Genomic DNA, 15,000 nt, shown 5'->3' with positions numbered 1-15,000 from the left:
AGTCTGAGATCAAGGACAAGCTGAGTCCCATCTTCATCTCTCTGAACAGCAGCCTGCACGCCTCGGCCAACGCCGTGCTGTACGGGCAGAACACAGCCAGCGCACAGGTGAGGTCATTGCTCCCACTGCTGCTGATGTCATCACCCTCACAGCCGGTGATGTAATCGGTACTAGTGCTAGCGTTGAATATTATTTTTTTTTGTTGGAGGAGTGATAATCATGTGAGCAGTAAAAATAATTAGATGCTGGAGTGCTGACGTCTTGAGTGTTGTACATACGGGGTAACAGCGTTATCCACTGTCTGCGTGTTGTACATACAGGGTAACAGCGTTATCCACTGTCTGCGTGTTGTACATACGGGGTAGTCTGCGTGTTGTACATACGGGGTAGTCTGCGTGTTGTACATACGGGGTAGTCTGAGTGTTGTACATACGGGGTAGTCTGCGTGTTGTACATACGGGGTAGTCTGAGTGTTGTACATACGGGGTAGTCTGAGTGTTGTACGTACGGGGTAGTCTGAGTGTTGTACATACGGGGTAGTCAGCGTGTTATACATACGGGGTAGTCTGAGTGTTGTACATACGGGGTAGTCTGAGTGTTGTACGTACGGGGTAGTCTGAGTGTTGTACATACGGGGTAGTCTGAGTGTTGTACGTACGGGGTAGTCTGAGTGTTGTACATACGGGGTAGTCAGCGTGTTGTACATACGGGGTAGTCTGAGTGTTGTACATACGGGGTAGTCTGAGTGTTGTACGTACGGGGTAGTCTGAGTGTTGTACATACGGGGTAGTCAGCGTGTTGTACATACGGGGTAGTCTGCGTGTTGTACATACGGGGTAGTCTGAGTGTTGTACATACGGGGTAGTCTGCGTGTTGTACATACGGGGTAGTCTGCGTGTTGTACATACGGGGTAGTCTGCGTGTTGTACATACGGGGTAACAGCGTGTTGTACATACGGGGTAACAGCGTGTTGTACATACGGGGTAGTCTGAGTGTTGTACACACGGGGTAGTCTGCGTGTTGTACATACAGGGTAGTCTGAGTGTTGTACACACGGGGTAGTCTGCGTGTTGTACATACAGGGTAGTCTGAGTGTTGTACACACGGGGTAGTCTGCGTGTTGTACACACGGGGTAGTCTGCGTGTTGTACACACGGGGTAGTCTGCGTGTTGTACGTACGGGGTAGTCTGAGTGTTGTACATACGGGGTAGTCAGCGTGTTGTACATACGGGGTAGTCTGCGTGTTGTACATACGGGGTAGTCTGAGTGTTGTACATACGGGGTAGTCTGCGTGTTGTACATACGGGGTAGTCTGCGTGTTGTACATACGGGGTAGTCTGCGTGTTGTACATACGGGGTAACAGCGTGTTGTACATACGGGGTAACAGCGTGTTGTACATACGGGGTAGTCTGAGTGTTGTACACACGGGGTAGTCTGCGTGTTGTACATACAGGGTAGTCTGAGTGTTGTACACACGGGGTAGTCTGCGTGTTGTACATACAGGGTAGTCTGAGTGTTGTACACACGGGGTAGTCTGCGTGTTGTACACACGGGGTAGTCTGCGTGTTGTACACACGGGGTAGTCTGCGTGTTGTACATACGGGGTAGTCTGCGTGTTGTACATACGGGGTAGTCTGCGTGTTGTACATACGGGGTAGTCTGAGTGTTGTACATACGGGGTAGTCTGCGTGTTGTACATACGGGGTAGTCTGCGTGTTGTACATACGGGGTAGTCTGAGTGTTGTACATACGGGGTAGTCTGAGTGTTGTACATACGGGGTAGTCTGCGTGTTGTACATACGGGGTAACAGCGTGTTGTACATACGGGGTAACAGCGTGTTGTACATACGAGGTAGTCTGAGTGTTGTACATACGGGGTAGTCTGCGTGTTGTACATACGGGGTAGTCTGAGTGTTGTACATACGGGGTAGTCTGAGTGTTGTACATACGGGGTAGTCTGAGTGTTGTACATACGGGGTAGTCTGCGTGTTGTACATACGGGGTAGTCTGAGTGTTGTACATACGGGGTAGTCTGAGTGTTGTACATACGGGGTAGTCTGAGTGTTGTACATACGGGGTAGTCTGCGTGTTGTACATACGGGGTGGTCTGAGTGTTGTACATATGGGGGAGTCTGAGTGTTGTACATACGGGGGAGTCTGAGTGTTGTACATACGGGGTAGTCTGAGTGTTGTACATACGGGGTAGTCTGAGTGTTGTACATACGGGGTAGTCTGCGTGTTGTACATACGGGGTAGTCTGCGTGTTGTACATACGGGGTAGTCTGAGTGTTGTACATACGGGGTAGTCTGCGTGTTGTACATACGGGGTAGTCTGAGTGTTGTACATACGGGGTAGTCTGAGTGTTGTACATACGGGGTAGTCTGCGTGTTGTACATACGGGGTAGTCTGCGTGTTGTACATACGGGGTAGTCTGCGTGTTGTACATACGGGGTAGTCTGCGTGTTGTACATACGGGGTAGTCTGAGTGTTGTACATACGGGGTAGTCTGCGTGTTGTACATACGGGGTGGTCTGAGTGTTGTACGTACGGGGTGGTCTGAGTGTTGTACATACGGGGTGGTCTGCGTGTTGTACATACGGGGTAGTCTGAGTGTTGTACATACGGGGTAGTCTGCGTGTTGTACATACGGGGTAGTCTGAGTGTTGTACATACGGGGTAGTCTGAGTGTTGTACATACGGGGTAGTCTGTGTGTTGTACATACGGGGTAGTCTGCGTGTTGTACATACGGGGTAGTCTGAGTGTTGTACATACGGGGTAGTCTGCGTGTTGTACATACGGGGTAGTCTGCGTGTTGTACATACGGGGTAGTCTGAGTGTTGTACATACGGGGTAGTCTGCGTGTTGTACATACGGGGTGGTCTGAGTGTTGTACGTACGGGGTGGTCTGAGTGTTGTACATACGGGGTGGTCTGCGTGTTGTACATACGGGGTAGTCTGAGTGTTGTACATACGGGGTAGTCTGAGTGTTGTACGTACGGGGTAGTCTGAGTGTTGTACATACGGGGTAGTCTGAGTGTTGTACATACGGGGTAGTCTGCGTGTTGTACATACGGGGTAGTCTGAGTGTTGTACATACGGGGTGGTCTGAGTGTTGTACATACGGGGTAGTCTGCGTGTTGTACATACGGGGTAGTCTGCGTGTTGTACATACGGGGTAGTCTGAGTGTTGTACATACGGGGTAGTCTGCGTGTTGTACATACGGGGTAGTCTGAGTGTTGTACATACGGGGTAGTCTGAGTGTTGTACATACGGGGTAGTCTGAGTGTTGTACATACGGGGTAGTCTGAGTGTTGTACATACGGGGTAGTCTGCGTGTTGTACATACGGGGTAGTCTGCGTGTTGTACATACGGGGTAGTCTGCGTGTTGTACATACGGGGTAGTCTGCGTGTTGTACACACGGTGTAGTCTGAGTGTTGTACATACGGGGTAGTCTGAGTGTTGTACATATGGGGTAGTCTGAGTGTTGTACATACGGGGTAGTCTGAGTGTTGTATACACGGTGTAGTCTGAGTGTTGTACATACGGGGTAGTCTGCGTGTTGTACATACGGGGTAGTCTGCGTGTTGTACATACGGGGTAGTCTGAGTGTTGTACATACGGGGTAGTCTGCGTGTTGTACATACGGGGTAGTCTGCGTGTTGTACATACGGGGTAGTCTGCGTGTTGTACATATGGGGTAGTCTGCGTGTTGTACATATGGGGTAGTCTGAGTGTTGTACATATGGGGTAGTCTGAGTGTTGTACATACGGGGTAGTCTGAGTGTTGTACACACGGTGTAGTCTGAGTGTTGTACATACGGGGTAGTCTGCGTGTTGTACATATGGGGTAGTCTGCGTGTTGTACATACGGGGTAGTCTGAGTGTTGTACATACGGGGTAGTCTGCGTGTTGTACATACGGGGTAGTCTGCGTGTTGTACATACGGGGTAGTCTGCGTGTTGTACATATGGGGTAGTCTGCGTGTTGTACATATGGGGTAGTCTGAGTGTTGTACATACGGGGTAGTCTGCGTGTTGTACATACGGGGTAGTCTGCGTGTTGTACATACGGGGTAGTCTGCGTGTTGTACATATGGGGTAGTCTGCGTGTTGTACATACAGGGGTCACCGAGACACTCACTGGCTGCACACTCTCTCTCTCTTTCAGACCCGGATCATTCTAGACTGCGGCTCGGACAACGTGTGTGTCCCTGACCTGAGGCTGAACGCAACAGCGTGAGTGTCACACTCCACACGCAATACGATCATCCCTCTCGTTAGGAGACCAACACACTGACCTTATTCACAGTGCCCACTGCAGCCGACAGCTCCCGTGGCTCTTTATTCTGGGAAGCAGTTAATAACTTATCTCCCTAGCTGCTGTGGATAGATATGAGGCCTTGCATTACAAAGTGTCATGTTTTAGTTTCCTGTGAGTACAGGAGGAAGTGGGGAGTTTCTGGGGAGGAAGTGTGTTTTGGTGACTATCAGGCATGGGCAAGTCATGTGACCACTCGGCGAAGCAGTATATGTGAATTTGCTGCAGTGTTCAGGAAGCGTGTATTTGAAATGAAGCAGAGAATATGGTGTTAAAGTGCAGACTGTCAGCTTTAGCTTGCGGTGCCTAATTTTTAGCATATGGGTGAACTGTGTAGAAAAAGGACATAATTAATTATTATACAGTACTGTGCAGAAGTCTTAGACATGTTGAGGAAATATTTTTTGTCTCTTTTCCTCCTCGACCCTTTTACGTAGGTGAAGTTGTTTTGGCAGCAATGATGTTGAAAAAAATATTCAGACTCAGTAGTTGCTCATTATAAATCTTTAGTTAAAAATAAAACAGATTAATCTGGGGAGTCTGTGCAGACTTTGTTATATATGTTTATTTTTTTGTGTGTGTTAGTATAAAATAACACATTTGAGATTTCCAAATATTCATTTTCCAAAAGATGTAATTTTACGGAGACATTTTTGTATTTAATTTCAAAAATTAACATATTACTGGAAGCAATTTACTACTTTTTACATAAAAACTTGATCAAGGCTGTCTGAGATCAGAAGCAAGGACCCAACCAATGTTTCCAACATGCTTGGAACAACCTCCCTGCTGATTGTCTTAGCCAACGCTGTCCTGCAGTTCTACATCTCAGAGAAGTGATGCAGTTTTAATGCCAAAGGGTGGTCACAAAAAATATTGATTTGATTCAGTTTTGAACTATTCTGTCAAATTACTCAAATGTAATGTAAAATGTCTAGGCGTTTATTTAGGACCTTTCATTGAATTATTTTTGGAAGAATCTTATCTGTGCAGAATGTTATACAGGTGACAAAGACTTTTGCACAGTACTGTACATTCAATATTTCATTTCAAATGCAATGTGCTGGAGTACAGAGCAAAGCTGTCCAAACACTGACAGACTGCACTGTTTTTTGTACCTAATAAAGTGCACATGTTCCAGGGATTATGAAATCATGGTGCTCATGGGCTGGTATTCCGCCCTCCCTTTCCCTGGGAGTCGGGCGTGAAGCTGGTCAGTAGCATGGTCAGTAGCATGGTCAGTGTTGGTCCGTGTGTTTAGAATGCTCTCCTCTGGACAGTCACGGTCACGACTGGTGACTGAAAGCAGGGCTCCGGAACTTTGGACTTTAGAATTTTAACAAAAACATTCCACAAAGAACTCCTACTCTTTTCTTAAAGGGTTAAATTCCCTGGGAGAAAAGAGAACCAGGGCTGGCTCTGGATGGGAGGAGCAGATTTGATCATTCCTCACACACACACACACACACACACACACACACACACACACACACACCCACACACCCTGCCCTTTGACCTCTCCTGCAGGAGCTCAGATGTCCTCCTCATCGGGGAGGAGAACTCGGTGCTCCTGGTGGTCGGGGTGGAGAACCGGGGGGAGGGTGCCTATGAGGCGGAGCTGCAGATCCACCCCCCCGCCCACACGCACTACCAGGGCGTGCTCAGCGACAGAGAGGTGATGACCACTTCCTGTTTCCTGTTTATGGTTTCCATCCTGCCCAAGTCCCAAGGGGGGCCAGATTTCGAGCAGTCAAGTTCCTCAGATCGATGCGAAGTCGCCCCCTGGTGATACCTATATTTTCGCTCAAAAAACCCAAAAAACTCCATTCATCTTTGTTCGAGTTTAGGAAAATAACAACATTCTTACTGACTGGATACGGTGAAATTCTTGACTTTCTTTTTGAGTAGTGGTTTTTGTTTTTCATAATCTTGAAAAGATGTGTGCCCATGTGAAGCCCATAGAAATGGCTCCTGTATCAGAATCATGGATCTGGAGTGGCTGGAGTTTGAAGAGGGGTTGAAATAGCATCAAGTTCAGCATTCATTTTCCTAGAAATTGGGGGGGATTTTAACGTGCCAACCAAACCTAATATAGATATCCTTATAATACAGTTTTATGGGCCCAAATTGCTTGCAATGTTGTTAAACGGCAGTGTATTGGCCTGCTTTGATCAACAGTAGGCCGTTTAATCGCGTTAAAAAGCGCCGCACTGCCGACACTTCGTGTCTCTTCCAGGGCTTCTCCCGGCTGGTGTGCCCTCAGAAGAAGGAGAACGGGTCCATGGTCGTGGTCTGTGATTTGGGAAACCCGATGAAACACGGACAGAAGGTAACCGTGGTAACCACCAGGTGCATTTTCCCAGTCCGACGGTAAATACGCAGCGAACCGCAGCTGCCCGCTCGCCTCCCATCGTCAGAACAGCTGTCGGTCTGCCGGGCGTTTCGTAAATTGCCAAAAATTGCGGTTCGGTGAAGCAGCGAAGACGGTGAACTATTTAAACTTCTTAAGTAATGAATATTGCGGAATTGTCAGCAAATGGTGCCGCTGTTATTGGACCATCATCGCAGTAACGATTTGTAAAATGCTCACGGCACACAGCTTGTTGCCGACAAGCGGCGTTGATAAATCTGATAATCACTCAAACCCCAGTCGGGACACGTTCGCAGGAGGCGAATATTGCTGATCAGAGTAATCCAGCTAATAGACTGCTGTGATTCAGCTGAACAGGTGACACTTTAATGGATGATGATAATTATTTCTGGGGGCTAGATGTGATTTCAGGGGGATATCAATCACGTTATTATTCATTATTCTTTCATTATTTATTGTCATTTTATCGTAATTTCTTTCCCGTGCCTGCAGTTTAGGCGATGCGATCCGGGCTGTGTTCAAGTGTACAACACGAGCAGTTGCCTCATGTGAAGTTCAAACTTGTAACCTTGCGGCGATTCCGCTTTCTCAGCGCTATTTCAGCGGGGTCTGGCGACCCCTGGTGGCCGTGACGGATACCCGGCGCGTCCTCCGAAAAGTTGGGGAATGTTTGAAAAGCTTTCTCGTGGTTTTCCATAATTATATTTGCATAATTGTATAATATCTTACAATTTATTACAAAAAGAAAAATGTTTCACAGGATAGATTCTGCTTTAGAATATTGGACATGTTGCATTAATGGCCATTGTATTATTACAATCACACAAAGAATGGGGTTTTAGCGGTCTCTCTCTGCATGGGGACAGGACACACACAGGTCTCTCTGCATGGGGAGAGGACACACACAGGTCTCTCTGCATGGGGAGAGGACACACACAGGTCTCTCTGCACGGGGAGAGGACACACACAGGTCTCTCTGCATGGGGAGAGGACACACACAGGTCTCTCTGCACGGGGACAGGACACACACAGGTCTCTCTCTGCATGGGGAGAGGACACACACAGGTCTCTCTGCACGGGGAGAGGACACACACAGGTCTCTCTCTGCATGGGGAGAGGACACACACAGGTCTCTCTCTGCATGGGGAGAGGACACACACAGGTCTCTCTTCATGGGGAGAGGACACACACAGGTCTCTCTGCATGGGGAGAGGACACACACAGGTCTCTCTGCATGAGGAGAGGACACACACAGGTCTCTCTCTGCATGGGGAGAGGACACACACAGGTCTCTCTCTGCATGGGGAGAGGACACACACAGGTCTCTCTGCATGGGGAGAGGACACACACAGGTCTCTCTCTGCATGGGGAGAGGACACACACAGGTCTCTCTCTGCATGGGGAGAGGACACACACAGGTCTCTCTTCATGGGGAGAGGACACACACAGGTCTCTCTGCATGGGGAGAGGACACACACAGGTATCTCTGCATGGGGAGAGGACACACACAGGTCTCTCTGCATGGTGAGAGGAAAGGACACACACAGGTCTCTCTCTGCATGGGGAGAGGACACACACAGGTCTCTCTGCATGGTGAGAGGAAAGGACACACACAGGTCTCTCTCTGCATGGGGAGAGGAGAGGGCACACACAGGTCTCTCTCTGCATGGGGAGAGGAGAGGGCACACACAGGTCTCTCTCTGCATGGGGAGAGGAGAGGGCACACACAGGTCTCTCTCACAGGTCTCTCTGCTCTCCCCTCAGCTCCACGCAGGGCTGTCCTTCAGCGCAGGACATCTGGAGGAGGTGGAGAGCCACGTCTCCTTCCGGCTGCAGATCAAAAGGCAAGAACACTCCCTCCTCATCTTCCTCCTCCTCCTTAGTCATTTTGCTGACGCTTTAATCCAAAGCAACATACAGTTGATTAGACTAAGCAGGGGCCAATCCTCACTGGAACAATGTGGGGTTAAGGGCCTTGCTCAAGGGCCCAACAGCTGCACATATCTTACTTTGGCAGCACTGGGGCTATATTATTATAGATCTATTCAGAAGATTTAGATCTGTGCAGCCTGTTATGACATTTTTATTAAAATGTGCACACACTTCTGTCTGTATTTCAGCAAGAACAGCCGAAACCCCAACAGCAACGTTGTTCATCTTAGAATCAATGTCAGCGCAATGGCCACCCTTGAAATGAGGGGGTGAGTATTTCTTTTTAGCAGTTTATTGTTTTTTTCATTTTAGCACAATGGCAGACAGAAGGACACAGGACAGACGTGTGACAGTTTTGGTAAACTGTGACAGCCACATGCAGATTGGAGGGTTTAGCTGCGATGCAGAATGGATCAAATCCCGAGATTCTTCACTGAACTTCCCAACGCTGACGCACCCGTCAAAACAGTTAAAGCACAGCAGTTCCACAATACTGACATTTTGAAAAACATTCCAAAAAACCTGCTCTTCAAAGGTGCATGATCATTCTTGCATTACATTAGTTATTTAGCTGACACTTTTATCCAAAGGAATTTACAGTTGATTTGACTGAGCAGGCGACAATCCCCCCTGGAGCAATGCAGGGTTAAGGGCCTTCCAGGTCCCAGTCATGCACCTCAGTGACCGTTTGAATTTTCATTGACTGAATGAATGGCTGATGTTTTCACAGCATTTTCACGCTGTTAAAATAATAACAGTGATGATTTCACCCTAACACTGTTTAAATCTTGACAGTGCTAACCCTAACACTGTTCAAATAACACCCCCCCCATCTCAGAGGCTCGTCTCCCGTGGAGTGTGTCCTTCCCATAGTGCAATGGGAGCCCAAGGAGGTGCCCTCCACCCTGGCAGAGGTCGGGCCGCTCGTTGAGCACGTCTACGAGGTGCGTCTCCCCCCCCTGTCTCTCCCCCACTTTCCCCGACCAGGCCGTTCTGTACGAGTGTGCAAACTAGGGGTGTGAAAGGTTTAACGGTTAACCGGTTACAAAAAATGTATAACCGATAACCGATATTTTTTTTCTGAAGGTGAAATTGTAAGCTCAGTTTAAAATAAATGCACGTTCATCACCACACGTATTATTGCGGTTCTAAACTAGCAATTGACTAGCTTCAGTAGTTTGAACAAGCAATCTGGAGGTTTAAAATGCAAACACCAAAGGGGAATTGAATGCTACATTATAGGAGTTATCAAATAATTTATTTGGCTGTTGGTTGACTTATGGCTAATTGTAACGTTATGACGTTCCCTAAGGTTCACAGAAGGATCCGTGTTTATTCGTTGACACGCGAACTACGGCAAACTGAATGTAGCTTTCCACGATGCTGTATCTACATAAAAATAAACAAAGCAATACATCATTGTGTCGTGAGCCACGGACCCCTTGCCGAGCTCAGACCTCACGTTCCCATGAGCAGTACCTCACCATGAGGTGTCTCGGGGACGAACTCAAGTACTCCGAACGTCCTGGAGCCCTGGTAAGTTCTACTGAACTTCCAGCCCTCTAAAGAATCTTTGTCACCTATGATTATAGTAAGATATACTTTATTATAATCAATCAAAAGAATAGAGTTATACAGATTACAGTGTAAATATCATCTTTCAGTTTGCTGATCACATGCAAGTTACATATACCCCTTTAGCTCTTTCTAATTTACCTTTCCACCATGATGTTTAAAAGTCAAGGTACACCCCTCAAATACCCATCCTCTTTGGCCTTAGCCTTATCCTATAGCTCCCCCTTCTGGACGTTTAAAGAAACTATTCCTAGAATATTATATTTATCTAACTATAATAACTTCTCTACATTTTTCTACCTTATATAGTACCTTAATGAGAAATAAAAGACATTAAAATAAAAGGAAACTTATAATGTATTACTTCTATGTATTACTTTTCCTACTTCTACAAGTAATATAGATTATAATTACCACTCCAGCTTGATTATAGTTGTTCTGAGTGGCTCTTTCTTCAACAGCTCGTAGATATCTTGTGAGGCAAAATTCTAAGATGCTACCCTAAGGTCTAAAAGCGTCCTTATATATCCTTTTTGCATACAAAAGTGTACCTTTTTGATAAGAAATGTCCCCAATATTTCAAGCGGGAAGACATTTATCTCTTATGTAACTTGTTTTTTAATGACCATATTCATGACTTCTGTTTGTCCCACTGTCATTTTCTCATACCTCAAAAGAAATTTCCCCAATACTTTATCTCATGTGCCCCTCCGGTTGGGAATTTCCACCATCTTAATATACGAGTGGAAAAACACTAGCTTTTTTGTATTTTTTTTTAAGGAACCTATTCATCACTGGTGTCTGTTTCAATTTCATAGTCTCTCCTTGACTTCCTCCACACCTTGATCTCATGCAAGCCAGAAGTTAATGCCTGCCACCATCTCAATGCACTCTTCCGGTGCCCCTTTTTGTGGCGCCTTAAGGGATCTTGAAAAGAAATCCAGCTAATAGCTGAGTGTAATTCATCATTTAACTCCTCCACTGCGAGGGGTTAACAATGCATTCCTGCCTAACCCATCTTCTGTCATTCTCTCATCAGGCGGGCCTAGGGCCGGGTCCTCGACAATTGCACAAAATATTACAATACGCTGTTTACATTGAAATCCACAAGCTACTGTCGTACAAGCAAGCAATCTGCGGCCATTTCTGAGGGTTAAGAATGCGACCACCGCATGGAATTGAATGCTACATTACTACAGTTGTCAAATAATTTGTGTGTTTTAAATCTGTAGCTGTTAGTTCATTTATGGCTTATTCTATGGCGTTAGTTCATCCGTGTTTATTCGTTGACACGCGAATTTAAACAATCGGCAAACCGAACTTCGCTTTCCACTATGCGGTATCTACATGAAAATAAATAAAGCAATAAATTATCATTACGCTATTTATCATCGGATATTGAAAGCGAAAATTCCCTGCTTTCAGCGAAAAATGGACACGTTAATCTCACCACGATTGTCCCACGCCATATAAAATGCATTGGCATATAACATGCAAGTGTACCTTCACATAAGAATGTATCAAATTGTGTACAGAGACCTGCATTGGCATTAAAGTACAATCATTAGAACAGCCGCCTATTGTAAAATATTCCGTGACCACGGAATTGAGTGCACAACCCCGTAGTTGTGAACAGCAGCATATTTACAGATTTCATGCCAATCAAGTCTATCGGGCAGAAGACAGAGAAGAGGGATAACTACAGATTTCTGCAACTGTGAGGTTACACTGCACAATGCCAATGTAAATGTAAATATTTAATTTGGTAATTAGGCTGACTTACTATTATCTGACTTATAATGTTGACATTTAACGATTGAGATGGCCCAAAATAACGTTTGAAAATGCAATTACATTTCTCAGTAATCCAGTTAAAATAAATGGAAAAAAACATACGAACCCTAGCGGCCATAAGCAATATCGGTTAACCGGTTAACCGTTTGAAAAATGGGATGGTAACCGGTTACAAAAACTGATGATTTGTCTCATCCTTAGTGCAAACCAGAGTGCTTTATCGCTGGGATCATCAGATCAGTCCTCCAGGGCTGAGAACTGCTGCTTTTCCACCCTCCCTTTACCTGGGAGTCAGCTGTGTTCACCCTCCCTTTACCTGGGAGTCAGCTGTGTTCACCCTCCCTTTACCTGGGAGTCAGGTGTGTTCACCCTCCCTTTACCTGGGAGTCAGCTGTGTTCACCCTCCCTTTACCTGGGAGTCAGCTGTGTTCACCCTCCCTTTACCTGGGAGTCAGGTGTGTTCACCCTCCCTTTACCTGGGAGTCAGGTGTGTTCACCCTCCCTTTACCTGGGAGTCAGGTGTGTTCACCCTCCCTTTACCTGGGAGTCAGGTGTGGCTTGCCAATCAATCATGCTAACTGTTCAGTTAATTCCCCTGGAGAAAAGAAAACCAGGGCTGGATTTTTGATTTGCCAACTCCAGTCCTGGAGGGCCACTGTCTCTGCTGGGAGCTAAATATTTATCTTGTGGCTTGGTGTCAAATACTTTAGATTTTTCCAAAAAGACTAAAAAAAATGATGTAACGCTCCAGTTTGATATACAGGTAAAATTGTTGAATTATTTGTGAATGTATTTGACCCAGGCCTGATTAAAGCAGTGAAAAAGAGCAGGATAAGGGCAGGATTACAGAATGGCATGCTGTGGTGGACTGTGGTGATAAAATCTGCTGTGCACGGCGGTGATATCTACACTGAATCCCCCCCCAGCTGCGGAACCTGGGTCCCGGCACCATCAACGCCAGGGTGGAGGTGGACTTCCCCTTTCGCCAGCAGGGGGCGCAACTGCTCTACATCTTCGCCAACGCCTCAGAGGAGCAGGTCACCTGCCGCACACACTTCCCCGACATCGACCTGTACAAGGCAAGGCCCCGCCCGCGAAGAGACCCTCTGTTCTGTATGACTCCTGAGCTGTTTGACTTTACTGTATGACTCCTGAGCTGTTTGACTTTACTGTATGACTCCTGAGCTGTTTGACTTTACTGTATGACTCCTGAGCCGGGTGACTCTACTGTATGACTCCTGAGCTGTTTGAATCTACTGTATGACTCCTGAGCTGTTTGAATCTACTGTATGACTCCTGAGCTGTTTGAATCTACTGTATGACTCCTGAGCTGGTTGACTCTACTGTATGACTCCTGTGCTGTTTGACTTTACTGTATGACTCCTGTGCTGTTTGACTCTACTGTATGACTCCTGTGCTGTTTGACTCTACTGTATGACTCCTGAGCTGGTTGACTCTACTGTATGACTCCTGTGCTGGTTGACTCTACTGTATGACTCCTGAGCCGGTTGACTTTACTGTATGACTCCTGTGCTGTTTGACTCTACTGTATGACTCCTGAGCTGGTTGACTTTACTGTATGACTCCTGTGCTGTTTGACTCTACTGTATGACTCCTGAGCCGGTTGACTTTACTGTATGACTCCTGAGCTGGTTGACTCTACTGTATGACTCCTGAGCTGGTTGAATCTACTGTATGACTCCTGAGCTGGTTGACTCTACTGTATGACTCCTGAGCCGGTTGACTCTACTGTATGACTCCTGAGCCGGTTGACTCTACTGTATGACTCCTGAGCCGGTTGACTTTACTGTATGACTCCTGTGCTGTTTGACTCTACTGTATGACTCCTGAGTCGGTTGACTTTACTGTATGACTCCTGAGCTGGTTGAATCTACTGTATGACTCCTGAGCTGGTTGACTCTACTGTATGACTCCTGAGCCGGTTGACTCTACTGTATGACTCCTGAGCCGGTTGACTTTACTGTATGACTCCTGTGCTGTTTGACTCTACTGTATGACTCCTGAGCTGGTTGACTTTACTGTATGACTCCTGAGCTGGTTGACTCCACTGTATGACTCCTGAGCTGGTTGACTTTACTGTATGACTCCTGAGCTGTTTGACTCTACTGTATGACTCCTGAGCCGGTTGACTTTACTGTATGACTCCTGTGCTGTTTGACTTTACTGTATGACTCCTGTGCTGTTTGACTTTACTGTATGACTCCTGTGCTGTTTGATTCTACTGTATGACTTGGTTGTCAGGGAGAGATAACCGGGTTCCTCTGGCTGTTTTATAGCTGGTGAAAGATGAGACGGGTTTGAATGCGACCATCAGGCCCATCCACCGCATCGAGAAGCGCAGCGTGGAGCCAGAACGCCAAAGCAAAGAGACCGTCCATGTGGTAAAGAAACATACAGCACACACGCCTGACATAACACTCTCTCTCACACACACACACACACACACACACACACACCTGTCATAACACTCAGACACACACACACAAAATAACACTCACACACACACACCTGACATAACACTCTCTCACACACACACACACACACACACACACACCTGACATAACACTCTCTCACACATACACATACACACCTGTCATAACACTCACACACACACACACCTGACATAACACTCAGACACACACACACACACACACACACACGAAACAACACTCACACACACACACCTGACATAACACTCACACACACACACACACACACCCCTGATAATAACACTCACACACACACACCTGACATAATACACTCTCACACACACACACACACACACACAAACACACACACACACACACACACACACACACATACGCACACCTGACATGAACCTTTCTGCACGCACCTGACATAAAACTCTTCTGTGGAAAGTAGGAAAGTAGTATGGAATTTTCACCTGTCAAGGTGACCAATGGAACGATTACCTTTAACATTTTATTGTAAGACATTATTAATGTGATGTTGTTTCCTTTG

At 46.5% G+C, this 15,000-nt stretch overlaps 1 protein-coding gene across 1 annotated transcript in view; it reads left to right on the top strand.

Annotated features, from left to right (window-relative positions):
* The window catches only part of itga2b (integrin, alpha 2b), a 42,141-nt gene that overhangs the window by 21,323 nt on the left and 5,818 nt on the right, over window positions 1-15,000 (top strand). Inside the window, exons 18-26 of the mRNA XM_061224586.1 lie at window positions 1-107; window positions 4,176-4,243; window positions 5,853-6,000; window positions 6,562-6,654; window positions 8,461-8,540; window positions 8,817-8,897; window positions 9,467-9,572; window positions 12,924-13,076; window positions 14,295-14,399. The exon at window positions 1-107 is cut by the window's left edge and continues 4 nt beyond it. Of these exons, the coding sequence (XP_061080570.1) occupies window positions 1-107; window positions 4,176-4,243; window positions 5,853-6,000; window positions 6,562-6,654; window positions 8,461-8,540; window positions 8,817-8,897; window positions 9,467-9,572; window positions 12,924-13,076; window positions 14,295-14,399 (941 nt within the window). The remainder of the gene's footprint in view (window positions 108-4,175; window positions 4,244-5,852; window positions 6,001-6,561; window positions 6,655-8,460; window positions 8,541-8,816; window positions 8,898-9,466; window positions 9,573-12,923; window positions 13,077-14,294; window positions 14,400-15,000) is intronic.

Source organism: Conger conger, chromosome 16, assembly GCF_963514075.1.
Source record: "Conger conger chromosome 16, fConCon1.1, whole genome shotgun sequence".
In the NCBI taxonomy this organism is placed as follows: domain Eukaryota; kingdom Metazoa; phylum Chordata; class Actinopteri; order Anguilliformes; family Congridae; genus Conger; species Conger conger.
The sequence above is the reverse complement of the archived record's forward strand: the minus strand, read 5'-3'. Positions and strand labels throughout refer to the sequence as shown.